The sequence below is a fragment of the Dipteris shenzhenensis genome, chromosome 19 (genome assembly GCF_047967505.1).
Source record: "Dipteris shenzhenensis isolate YYH24624 ecotype China chromosome 19, Dip_SZ_1.0, whole genome shotgun sequence".
In the NCBI taxonomy this organism is placed as follows: Eukaryota; Viridiplantae; Streptophyta; class Polypodiopsida; order Gleicheniales; family Dipteridaceae; genus Dipteris; species Dipteris shenzhenensis.
The window spans coordinates 1,148,993-1,162,635 of record NC_141614.1 but is presented as its reverse complement, the minus strand read 5'-3'; the positions used below and the strand labels follow the sequence as shown (position 1 = coordinate 1,162,635).

The 13,643-nt window shown below is 39.9% G+C and overlaps 1 protein-coding gene across 2 annotated transcripts; it reads left to right on the top strand.

Moving 5' to 3' along the window:
- The first annotated feature begins 6,057 nt into the window (after positions 1 to 6,057).
- Positions 6,058 to 8,248, top strand: LOC147889895 (uncharacterized). Of its 2 annotated transcripts, XM_087390633.1 has the most exons (4): positions 6,058 to 6,202; positions 6,375 to 6,517; positions 7,174 to 7,362; positions 7,753 to 8,248. In XM_087390633.1, exons 3-4 carry the CDS (start codon positions 7,225 to 7,227, stop codon positions 7,894 to 7,896), a joined length of 282 nt encoding a protein of 93 aa, XP_087246759.1. In that variant the 5' UTR covers positions 6,058 to 6,202; positions 6,375 to 6,517; positions 7,174 to 7,224; the 3' UTR covers positions 7,897 to 8,248. The 2 variants fall into 2 exon arrangements, with proteins under 2 accessions (XP_087246759.1, XP_087246760.1); XM_087390634.1 differs by lacking the exons at positions 6,058 to 6,202; positions 6,375 to 6,517 and adding an exon at positions 6,807 to 6,996.
- The last annotated feature ends 5,395 nt before the right edge of the window (positions 8,249 to 13,643 follow it).

Below are 13,643 nucleotides of genomic sequence, written 5' to 3'. Positions count from 1 at the left end.
CATTGAGGAGGACAAGTTTGATCACATTTTTCCTTCAAAGATCCCTGTGAGGTATTGTTCATTCATATAGTTTAATAGTGTTTGATGATAAGTAAATGTTTTTTTGAATTTGTAGATTTCAATTGTTATATTTTGCATGCAATTGGGGTTTTTATTTTTGCTTGGTTTGATACTTTTTTGAAACATGTCATGTTTGTATATTGTTTGTTGATGTCAATGCTATATTATATTAGGTGGAAAGTGCATGAAATCATGCAAGCCACTCAGAATTTAAAAAAAGTGGATATTCATTTTTCAAATAGATGCAAAGAATGCACCATTTTTAAAGAGGAATGAATCCTCCTTAGCGAGTGAAAATGATTTAGTAGCTCTTTGAAATCAAGGAAAAACACATATGGATTTGTGGTTAGAAGGGAAAATATCTCGAATAGATCCACACACTTGTCAGACTCCTTAATTCCATGGATTGACCAACTTAATAATGCTCCTATGTAAGGGTGAGAATGGTTTGTTAGGATATTGTCGAAGGTTGATTAGGCATGGAGCAAGTAGCCTTCATAGCCAATATCAATCTTTGCTTAATGAAAGAGACAAAAGGATCGCAATGTTGGAGGCTTGGAATCAACATTTGGTATCATCTATGCAAGTTACAAGTGTTCAAATGTTTGCATATGATGGCATAGAGAAGAAAAATCAAGAATTACAGGTAAAGGTTCAAACAGTAGATGCTCAATTGGGAGAGAGCACTATAAATGCAATTCACTTACAGATGCAAAACACAGCTCTGAAGGATGAGATCAAAAAGTTAGAAAAAACATTATCATTCATGAAGGATACTCCAATGGGTCCAGACTACATAAGAGGAAATTGCATCCAATGGTGGATGAAATATCCAAGAAAAGTGGTCACTGGAAGTGTCAAGTGAGAGCTTGTAAGAGTGTTTCAAAACTCATGTCTATCCATGATGAACACTATGGTGCTATGGGTGAAGTGTTTGCGAAAAAAATATTGCAGTTTGTTATATAACATCAAAAATTCAAAAGTCTAGAATCAAAGATAACATCTGAGTCAATGAACAAAGTTGTGGAGCATTTCAATGCAACTAGTGCACAAGGAGTTTGTGATACTACAGGGATAAGTACAAGGGTCAAGGGCATATCAGCTCATATTTAAGAGCTTAAAAACAACATGTCTTTGGTGGGAGAAAGAGTTAAAGCCTCACTTGCTAAATCTTGATGTTGATAAGGCTAGGCATGCACTCAATTTGGGCATACTTGATTTAGTCGATGAGCCCCAGCGTGTATGTAGTACAAAAACTTTGAAAACAAAGGCTGGAGAGTCTAAAGAATTGGAATTGATAGTCAACAATAACTTTGTGATGGATGTTTGAAGAGTTTTACAAGCCATAGTGAAGTTTTATGATATGCCTATGGAGGAATGCAATGGTACTCTAAAGACTGTACCAAAGTTTGATGGAAGTGAGGTGGTCAAAGGTCAAAAATTAGAAAGAGCTAGTTTGACAATGATGAATAGAATACTGGACCTTGAAGTTGAGCTTGATGATGCAAGATAGTTGTGTGCAATCAGAACAGGAGATTTGGTGGTTGGCTACCTTTGAGGTATCATGGAAAATTGAATTCTAATGCAATAATGTAAAAAGACTTAGGATATTTTGAAATAACATGTGAGTTTTTTTTGCAAGTGCCAAAAGAGTCACATTCAATTTTGAAGTGGTTTTTTGACCAAACCGATATCCCAAGTGTGATCAAAGGTCATAACAATGGTGAGCTACTTGAAGTTGAGGGATATGGATCCTACCATGTAGAATGTCATCTAGCTCTACTGACCTCAAGACTATTAAATGTATGTTTAATGTGGCACATGGAGCAAATACAAGCCATCCTTGTCCAATGTGCATGCAAACAAGAGTACCTCCAAAGGGTGGTAAAAAGAATCAAAAGCAATGGGCCTTTGAACTTGCAGAGATAGATCAAACTAAGGCACTGGATAGGGATGCTCCAGGGAAAGATCCATCATGGAGCACAATTCTTGAAATTCCTCTTGAGCGAGTACACATTTGTGCACTTCATGCTATTGTGAGAATAATTAAAAAGTTGGTGCAAGTGTACATCATTGATGCATATAACTTGAAGCCCCAACAAGAGAGTGAGAGGAAAATTGCACTAATTAAAAAGGTTCTTTTAGATATGGGACTACACTCTGGGCAAGTAAAGATTACAAAAGATGAGAAAAGATATGGAAAAACATGCAATGTTCCTTGTAAGCCAAGCTTTGGTGGTGTCAAGACTTTCTGCAAAGAAGAAGAATGACAAGCTCAAATGTGCTAATGAGTTTGATGTATGGAGAAAGTTACACAATGCTTGTTGTGAACAAGGGGGGAAGGGACAAAAACGATTGGCAAAGGCGCGAGTATGGTTAGCTCTTGATAGCTTGGTACCTTTACTACAAAAGAAAAGATTTGAAGATGATGATGCATAGTGTTTCATCAATGTTGTGAATGACTTTAGTCGGAATATGGAGATAGCTTGGAGAAAGAATCATTTCACACAATACATGGTAATCTCTAACTTGGACATTGAGATGTGCATATTGAATGGTCCTATATTGACTAATTTGTTTTTCTATTTGGTTGCACATTTTATATGCTCATGCACCATACATGGCATGGAATTATGGAAGCATCGGAGTGTGGTCCACTCAGGGAATGGAAATATCGCCTTGGCAAGCACGTTGTGTATATAATAGAGTGACCCAACACGGGGGTGGTAGAACTAAAGTCAACAAGCCCAATGGTTCAATTGGTTCAATGGTGGTGCAGGCGTATCGAAATAAGAGCAGCTGCAATACTAGCATTCAGAGAGTCCTTAGTGTCCCATGCAGTGCAAGACGTTAACGCGGGATGTCGAAGAAGAATATACAACTCATCAAATGCAAGACAGAATCATGCAAGGATAGACAAGGGCGCATATGGGTGGAGACAGATGAAATTATGGTATAGACTCTTCCAATGTGGATGCCCATGCATAAGTTTTAGAATTTCTTTGTAATTTTAGTTATGTGATTTGCAGTAAAGCCAACGTATAATGGCCATGAGTTGTAGTACAAATGAGAAATTTTGAGTTATTGGATGTTAAATTTAAGTATTTAGCTCAAGGTTGCACCAATTTTACTTTTTTAAGAGTTTTTATTAAAACAAGTATTTTTTACAATTAGGGTTTTGGGCCCTATATAAAAGAATGGGCCCTCATTTTCATTTCATTGTTTAAAGAGCTCTCCACTCCCACACCACCTCCCACTTGCTCTTGACATATCCATCACCTCCCACTTGCTCCTGACATATCCATCCTATCTCTCGCACACTCTCTCCATCCCCCATGGCTAGGCCCAAGATCAAGGCAACACGGAGACTTGCACAGCAAGACCCACCTCTATACTCAGAGACAAAGAGTGATAGCCTCCTCCCCTCTTCCCCCAATGAACCCCGTCGAAGGGAGAAACTACCAGTTCGAAAGCTAGATAGGGAGCAAGGAGCAGGCCCACAGACATGGGGATGGAGGAAGGCCAATGACTCAGAGCACAGAGGAGGAGCGCGAGGAAGAGGAACATCGAAGGACAGATGAGAGGACTAAGTCAAGAAGAGACAATCAGGGTCTATGCCAATGGGGGAGAGGACACCGAGCTCCAGGTCCAGAGCAAAGAGGCCCTCAACATCCAGGAAGAGGCCCTCCACATCAAGGGCAAAGAGGCCCTCCTCTAGTGAGGCGATACACATTCATGCTGGGCAATCGTGTTCTTGACTTAGTCCATGTAGTGTAGCTTTATTGTTCTCGGATCCTATGGAGAGGACTGCATCGTGTGTCCGAGAACAAAAATAAAGCTACACTACCCCTAACCAAAACAACACGATCTACAGTAGGACGGATGGGCCTCATATTCACCATCCAACAGAGGACCCTGAACTTCATGATATTCAACTTTCCATCTGGCGATAATTGTCCATGGAACACCGAAGTGTGTTGAGCCACTCTGTTGATGTAGTGGCCGATTGAAGCCATCCCCCCATGAGAAGACCCTCTGGTTCCACCCTTGCATTTGGTATATTCATCAACCCATAAGATATCCTGCAACCAACATATCACATCAAAACCCGAAGATTATATAAATTAATAAAACATCATTTTTCAGGAATTAATAAGAATAAGGGTTTTTCATAGAAACTGGGCTCCGGACGATGTTGGATTTAGGGCTTGCAGGGGGATTTTTGTCATGCAAATCATGCACATGGTTGTTTGTTGATGTCTCAGTGGCCTCCCAGATGATGCTGGTGCCCGATTCTTTTCATGGAGGTGGACTAATCAAGCCATGGGAAAGAGCAAATCGGAGACGAGACATGATCACCAGATAATCAACTAGCATTGATGTTTGTTATGCGGAAGAAGATGGGATCTTCCATAGAGTGTCATATTCTTGGGTAAAGAATAGCTCTAGATTGAAACTTTTTGGAGAGTTTTTAGCATAGATCAAATTCAATCTAAGATGTAGAACTTGACACATGGCTCCATAATAGAACTTGGTTTAGGTTGGTCATGTAAATAATCTTTTTAGTGTGTTATTAAATGGCAGTTTTAGCCTGAATATAACAACTTTGTAGAGAAAAAACAACCCAAATCTATTAACTTAAAAAAAGGTTATAGGTGGAAATTCACAAAGGAGAATCAAAGTTCTCCTTGGAGGAGGTAGTGCTAGGCTAAAAAGATGAATGTAAGAGGGATGTAACGTGGTTTAAGATGTGTTTGAATGGGTGCATTCAATAGCTTTCACACATTCATGGATGGACAAGCTGCAAAAGATTAAACGATTGGATGGAGCAGCGCCTTGGCCCACCTTTGTCTCAACATCTACACAATGGGTGGCCTTATATCCTCAGATGAGTTTTGATATGGCTACAGTGAAAGGAATCTTGACAGGTGAGACTGGGTGTAAAACCTCCATAAGAGCCAGTGCACACGCACAATACTAGAGCGCAGCCTGTGTGCGGCTTGGAGGTGCTTTGGAGGCTGATTAGAGTTGTCCATTTTTGTCTCCATTTTGTTCATGAGCTTTTGGTCTGGAAATTCGTCACTCGAAAATCTTACCTAGACCTGAAATTCAAAACCTTCATGTCGACTCAATGGTGCTTTGGTTTGGTTTTTGGCACCCCCAAAATTTGGGTTGTAGGTCTTAAGTTTTGTACATGCGCTTTTTGTCTTGAAATTCATCACTCAAAATCCTTACCGGTAGCCACACATGAAATTCAAAACCATGATGCCACAGATGGGCATCTAGCAGTTGACAGATGATGTAGCCTTCAATCTCATGTAGCTTTAGGGGGGTTCCACACCCATCCGCCTATCGAAAAGCGGACGGGGTGAGAACCAATCACAATTGTTGCCTGCAAGGAGGGCTATTCACATGTGTCCGCCCGTCACGATGAAAAAACTGAGTGGCATCCTAGTCACGCCTGTCAGAGCAAAATTTCTTGGGCGACCTAGGTATAACGCCCAAGCATCCTCGTCCGAGCAAAATTTCTTGGGTGGTCTAGGTATTATGCCCAACTTCGCGTCCACGAGAGCCATCCAATCATGAGATTTGAAACTGGGACCCACTCTCCTGGGTGCTGATGATCTTACCACTGAGCCCAACCTTTTTTGGTGTTAAGTAAAGGAAGCATTTAATATATGTTCATATTTCATCCGCTGTGTTGTGAATAAATGTTCATATTTCATCTGCCCTGTTGTGAATAGATGTGCGTCTGGACTTTCCTTTTCTCAGTGCCCACGCATTTTGGGGGTCACAGCCGTCCGTCGCGGACGGGTGTGAAAACCCCCTTAATGCCCCCTACCCTCCATTATTCCCCTTGGCCCCTTTCTTTCTCCAAAAGCTGATGTGGGTCACTGGTGGCCCTTAGGTTGGAGGGAAATTAGGGCGGGAAGGATTGGATTTGAACAAAGTTCTGGAGGGTTCGATCCGAGGTTACAGGGAGGGGCTGGTGTAGTAGTGTGCTAAGGGACGGGAATTATGGCTCCACACGACGACACCACACCATCGAGAAAACAAGAAAATCAGAAAAGCAACAGAAGAAGAAGAAGACGACGACGACGAGGACATGATCCATGAGAGAACGGAGCACGGAAGCAACCAGGTACGCCTTTAATTCTTCCTTTGTCTACTGCACAGAGCGTGGTGCGTGCAGATCGTTTTCCTAAAGTCTCAGTCACCTCGATCGTCTTTGTTTCGTTTCGTTTCTTTTCTACGCCAAGCATTGTTTTGTGCGTTATCTTCGAGCTTGTTTTGAGATCCATCTTTTCTTACAGGTCGGAATCGGCATTTAGGCTCCAGTCCTATCATCTGCATCTTTTTGCCAAACGATTATAGCACATCGATTCGCGCTTGAAGAAGACTGCAGCAATAACGAATAATTCCTGCTCATCATCTTCATCTCTTTAACCCTTTGGAGGTAAGATCTATTCCTGAATCATTGCTCTGTTTAAGCGAACCGAAAGCTTTAACAACCGAAGAATTTTCCGTCTCGCTATTGTTCACTGTTGTTGGTTGGCCTTAGCGTCTGCTGATTCAGCTCTTTTCTTTTACGGTCCGCGTGTGTGCCGTCCCCCCTTTCAATGCGCACCGCACTAGCTCATTATTCGATGCTACTTCAAGCTGGACCGTGATGACCAAAAAAGTCGCTCATTCATTGGTGCAACCATTAGACAATGCAGCCCGGAGTCCGGACTCCAGCATGCATTGCTCCTCTGTGCTTTTGCTTACATCATACGATTCATATCCCCTTGTACATGTCAATTGAACAATCCCAATTCCAGGCACCATCGATGATGCTGTACTGCATTGGATGCCCACACATCCTCTCCCTGATGAAGTCTTCTCCCGTGAGACGTTATCCTATTAGCCGAACTCTCCGCTCAACAAGAAATTCATGTAGGCTAATGCCTTACATATACATCTGTAGTTCAGTTTTCTCTTACGCACAATATGGTTTGCTGCTGTGTTGCACTTTGTACCCATGTCGGAGTGGATCCTTTCATGGTTGAGCTGTTATTTTAGCAGTTTCGTGACGGACAAAGTTTTTCCCCGTAATTGCCTTGTTCCTTGCAGGATCGGAGATCTCTGAGCGTAGAAGCGGAACCAGGGTATTAGCTGGCGAATATGTTGGAAGGAAAAGCCGTGGTTGGGGAGACAGACATGCCTATCTTGATGCAGGAGCATGCGATGTGTTGCGCGTCGCAGGCTTTGGACCTTCACGACGTCACGGAATGCAAGGATATTGCCTGTTTCATAAAAAAGGTGAGGTCTCGTGTCTCGTCTACGGATAATGTTCATAAACAGCAACCAATTTGGGTTCGACTCACTGTACGCTAACGACTGTGTGTAACACTCATTGTTACTTAAGCACTCCAGCAGTATCATCCTGCATACACCTTACATGTATTGAAATATTTGGAAAATCTCCCTGAGAGACAAATGCATAGCTGAATCCCTTCATAAATCCTCATGGGAATTTCCAAAATCTGGCTTGCTTGGTTCCTTGAGAAGAAGATTGGAAGCGGCTTGGTCGAGTTTGAATTATTGGGTGTTCTCATGTGCATCTTACTCGATGTTCAATTTGGGGAATAAGAATTAGATAGGACTCGACACCCAAGCTTCAATAGGGCTAATTTATGTTTGTCTGTGCAGGAGTTCGATACTTCCTACGGGCCAGGTTGGCAATGCGTGGTGGGTACAGACTTTGGTTCCTATGTGACTCATACTTGCGGCAGTTTTATCTATTTTTGCCTTGGACGGCTGGCCTTTTTGCTGTTCAAGGGAGTGCCAGGATGAGTGAGAGTCGAGTCTAGTGTGTATAAAAGGTACACCGAGAAGTAGCCTTCTGTAAAGAAATAGTCTTGTACAAAACAAAACACCTGGCAGGAGAAAAAAACCATCTTCTTGTACGTTACAACTTACGGGGCAATGCCATTTTCATCTTTGTTACACTCCTTTCCGTCTTGGAAATTCTTGGGATCGATTCCAAGCCAAGGCAATACCATTTTCCACCTTTACGCCTTTTACCTTGCTCGAGAGAAACATGTCTTATGAAAGCTCACAGCAATAAGAACCTTTGTGAATAGTCAGAAAAGGTGAAAAGAGTACAAAGAAAAAGAAGCCTTAGAAGAAAGACATAGCAAGGGGTTTGAAACTTGGTAGTACCCTTGGAATTCATGGTATTCGATAACTTTTCGATTGAGGTTGATCATTAGAGAGAGAGAGAGAGAGAGAGGGGCGGGGGGGGAGAGGTAAGGTTTGCTTGAACAAATGAAAACAACTAGAGGTAGGTGTGTGTGTGTGCTCGTGCACATACATCCTAAGGGCAAAGTTTGATCTTTTTTTCATATGGGCAATTTGGACTATGTGGAAAGATGGGAATCATAGATGCTTTGGAGAGCCTACTTTCATTTTCTACTATTCTTGGATGTTGCTCAAGCAATCTTTTTATGATTGCCTGCCTATTCGTGAGATAGATTACACTATTTACTTGTCTTCCAATGAATTTTGAGATCTTGTATTTGGTGGGCTCCACTTTAGGGACCGCCTCTTGTAAGATAAAAATACATGGTTTTCACCTCCCAAAAAAAGAGTGAGATTTCACCCAAAAAAGTATGTGTGTGTGAGAGAGAGAGAGAGAGAGAGAGAGAGAGAGGTGTGTGAGTGTATGTTATGATTTTTAGAAATGAAGAGGACTAGAGGAGAGAGGGAGGGGAGTTAAGCTTATGTTATCATTGTAGAAATGAGAGAGAGGTGAGCCTATGTTATGATATTTAGAAATGAAGAGGACTAGAGGAGATAGGGAAGGAGGGAGTCAAGCTTATGTTATTGTAGAAACGAAGAGGGAGAGAGAGAGAGAGAGAGAGAGAGAGAGAGAGAGAGAGAGAGGGGGGGAGGGGGTTTTGAGAGCCCATGTTATGATTGGAAACATAATGAAAGGTCCTTGATCCATGGATATGGAAAAGCATTTTAATCCTAGATCACATAAATTTTGCTAAATAAATGATATTGTGCTAAAGAATTGTCACCCTTACAAATTCTTGTCTATAAAACCTTAAAGAAAAAGTTAGAACATTGGAATTTTATATGAGCTTGCATTTCATGTGGCATACAATCTTTCAAAATCGTTATTAAAGTTTGTTTCTTAATTGACAAAATTACTTTGTACAAAACTAATTGGCCTTAGTGGATAGTCTCTATAAAAAGAGACCATTAGGCTAGGTTAAAAGATCCACTTTTAAAAGGATAATGGTGGATCCACTATGAGGAAGTATTGATTATGGATTTTGCAAGGATTCCCAACCCTTGGCGCGTTGTCTCTTTATTACTTTTTAAAGGGTTTTTAAAAAACTAAGCAATTCATGCCTTACTAATGTGCACTTATCTTAGGCGCTTAATTATTGGAAACAAGGTGGGATATGTGATTCAATGTTCAATTAGATCTTCATTCACTTTCTTTGGAATTTTACCTTTGTTAATATGGAGAATGTGTTCTTTTGACATAATTTGGTAGTTGTCATCTAGTGGAGCATGATGTGGCATGCAACGTTATGAAATCTTTGTAAAGGAATTCTTTGCTTTGAAGTGTACTATTGATCTTGCAGTTCCATATTATTGTAGTAGCACTTAAATACATGACTCTAGCACTTGCAAGTGTCTTAGACCCCACTACAGTATTGCTACAACTCCAAGAATGATGTTATGACACTATAATTGGGGTGTAATGTTATTGGTCATCGTAGGGAAGACTTTATTGGAGTTACAATAGTGTAGTACTAGTGTTGTAATGGACATAAATGTGGTGTAGCAATCATGATACAATGCTAGTGAGAATTGCAATATGATATAATGTTGATACAGTGCTATTGAATACTATTAGTGATACAATGTAACTATTATTGTGGTATTGAATATTGTAAATGATACAATAGAATTGTGGTAGGGGTTCTAATAAGGATTGTAATAGTGATACAATAGTATTGTGAAGTTGGTACAATGTTGATATGGTGTTGTCAATGCTCTAATAGTTCACCAATAGTAGTGTGAGTGCATTGAAATACTCACAGAGTGCCAATCAAAACTGCAATATTGATATAAAAGTATCGTGGTAATGGTGTAATAGTGCTAACCTAGTTATTCTCTCATGTAGACCATAGAATAGTAAGATTTGAGCATAGTTACAATGCTTTGTCCAAGTAGTGCTATGGTGTGTGGAGTGTGATAGCAATAACAATGAAATAGGGTCGCAATATTAATATAGTGTTAAAGAGGATTGTACTAGTGGCACATCTCTCTAATGGTAGTCACTTCTACATGTACTTATCCATTGAAACCACTTGGATGGTAAGCACCACACTCTACACAAACACACACACACACTCTGTGTGTGTGCGTGCGCGTGTGAATTACCCAAAAAAAAAAGTGTGTGTGTGTGTGTGTGACCCTTCAAATGTGGCCAAATATAGAGTGTTCTTTATGAGATGAAGCTATAGAACAACATTTGTGAAGTTTCAATGAGGGAAGTTCTAGTTTTGCTCTTCCCATAATTGAATAGATTAAAAAAATTCCAAGACTACACAACCTTGGTATTAGGCTTGGAAAACTAAGTTCAGTTGATTTCCAACCCTAGTGGTGGCCTTTTCAGTGGAGTAGGTTGTCCATGCGTAAGCCCTTTCTGGTTGACACAAGTGACACATCGTGACACCCTCACCTTGTCAATTGTTATTACCCTCATATGCATTGAAACATTCTTGACATGTCATGAGGATCTCGTGTCACATCAATTGCATGGAAGGTCCTACTTGCCACCTACTATTGCCAAGTCATGCATGTTGACACATTACCATGTCATCTACTCGCCTACTACATCATTTCATGCAGGGGTGTGCTTGCCATATTAGCCTTCCACATGCTCACGCACGTAGCACGTGACATGCCACATTATGATCCACTAGGACGACAATGAATGAGAAGCTTCTTTTGCTTCGCAACTCAGTGAGACCAAGAACTACAAACTACAAGCACTTGTAGCAGTATAGAACATAATGACTCTATTGCACAACCATAAAAACAAATGACCACATTTTGGTTTTGGTTTCCATTATAAAAAAGTATATTTGATGCTTGAAAAATGATGACATTTTAGTTCAAAATAGTGGGATGGTAATGATTGTGTTTAGGGTTTGTATAATGATGCGAGTCTTGGCCCAATTTCCTATGCATGGTATATTAAATCGCTAAGGTATTGAGGTGAGGAGCCTTTGCATTTCGTGTTTGAGACATGTGTATGTGAAAGTCACTATTTTTTAACAGTTTGGTCAGGTATAAATTGTCTTTATTGCGTTTTCTTGAACGTGTTGTATACATGTTATGGTTGGATGAAAAGATAACCTTTCTAGTGTTACTCCTTATGCATCATGGAGTATTCTTGTTGCTGTTGGTTAAATTGGATAGTATGTTCATGTGATGTGCTACCATTTGTAAATCATTTGTAACAAAAAGTGTTCATGGGTCGATGCCTTCTTTATATAAATGTGTTGTTTGTTAAATGCACGAGTTGCTAGAGAAGTGTATCCAAATGATGGTCATTGTCTAGCTTTAAATATTCCATCCACTCCATTTACAAGGCTGTCAATTGTGCTACAGTTACCTGCACAACTCGATTGCATCTCTTTTTTAAAATTTATTTGTTTATTGTCAAAGTCCAATAGTCTTGCTAGGGTCATCTGACAATGAGAAGGATTTGAGGTAGTTTTTATGTCTTTGGTCTCCGGCATGAAAAATGAAAGCTTTATCGCTTGTTTCTAAAAAGGCATGGTCATTGTGCTTACGGGTCAACTTGTTTATGCAAGATAAGTGTGGTAGTGTATAAGTGTGGTAGTGTTAAGTCATGGGGTTAAGGTTTATATCATATGGAATTGGTAGTGTTGACGTCTTGTTGTTGTTGCGTGTTTGTTTAAATTTCTTCAAGATGTTGATGAAGGTTCGATCATTTTGATCGTAGATAGTTGATAACATTTGACATGATCGTTCCAAAAGTTTTTCTTTAGAGGATTCGTTTGTAGGAATATCCATTTTTCACACATAGGTGGTTATTGGTATAGGTCACTAGTGATAATAACATCTATGCCTTCAAACTAACGATTCTGAACGCATTTGATAGCATGTAGGCCCTTGTCATTATATCCAAAGATCCTTTTTCTAATCAAAGAGATTTCATCCAAGATGATTGTTAAGAGTTCAATGTATTGTTTTGAACACTTATTTCATTAATTTTGGACTCATATGTCTACATTTGGACTAATCCTAAAACTCCTTCCCAAATGAAAAGTTTACTTTATGAAAATGTTGTTCAAGAATCAAAAGTTTACTTTTTGCACTGTCATTTTTGCGTAATAAATTTCAGAATATCTCTCTATAATGTTGCACTTAATAACAATTTAAATTAATAATTTAATAAAAAATAATAGTTTAATTACATTTAAATTCATAAAAGCAATTTGAATGTATGAAAACATTATATGTATGCATGCATGCATGCATGTATGTATGTATGTATGTATGTATGTATGCATGAATGTATGTATGCATGTATGTATGTATGTATGGCCCATGCATGACACTAATTTACCATAAGAGTCCTCTAAAATCTTCAAGATATCATAATGGTATTAACAAACACCTTTTGAGAGTTTGAAAACTCTAAAATCTGGTAGATATGGAGTCACACATGACGTTGCACATGCATGCATGGAACGTACATGTCCTTGGTTCATCGATGAAAGGCCATTGATACATATGGTGGGACCAATGCACTGCACTATCCACGTGGCATGGGCGTGCTCGTAAGGCTTTTATATTTATATTTATATTGTTAAGGTCCATGTATGAGATTAATTTACCATTTGAGTCTTCTAAAATCTCCAAGACTTAATAACGGTTTTAATAAACACCTTTAAGAGTTTTGGAACTCTAAAATCGCCAATACTTAATAATGGTGTCAATAAACACCTTTCAAAGTTTCAGCAAACAACATTGGTATAATCTCAAAGAACTTTATAAACACCTTGCAATAGTTACAAAGGTTTTTAAAGATGTGTTTACACTGAGTGAAGCACACATCTTCAAATGATGCATCTTGATGGAAGGCAAAAGAGAGAAAAAGCAAGAAAAGGGAAGGGAAGTGGGAGAGACATGGAATGGAGAGGGAAAGAGAGGAAAGAAGAGGGGGAAGCCTCGGGGAAGGAATGAAGGTAAGGGGAGAGAGAGAGAGAGAGAGAGAGAGAGAGAGAGAGGGAAGGGGAGAGGGAGAAGGAAGGGAGGGTAGGGTAGCTCTCTCGCTATTACAGCAAAAAAAAATTAAAAAAAATAAAAATAAAATTGTGCAACCCCTTGTATTGCCATGGGGAAGGAAAGAAGAGAAGGGGAGGGGGGAGAGAGAGAGAGAGAGAGAGGGAGGAGGGGGAAGAGAGAGAGAGAGAGAGAGAGAGAGAGAGAGAAGGGGGCAGGGGAAGGGGAAGAGAGAGGAGAGGAAAGGGAAAGGA

Bases quoted from the DNA above. Each gene is read 5' to 3' on its own strand.
- LOC147889895 (XM_087390633.1), top strand. From the start codon at position 7,225: ATGTTGGAAGGAAAAGCCGTGGTTGGGGAGACAGACATGCCTATCTTG. The intron at 7,363-7,752 runs GTGAGGTCTCGT...TTGTCTGTGCAG, and splicing joins TTGCCTGTTTCATAAAAAAG to GAGTTCGATACTTCCTACGG.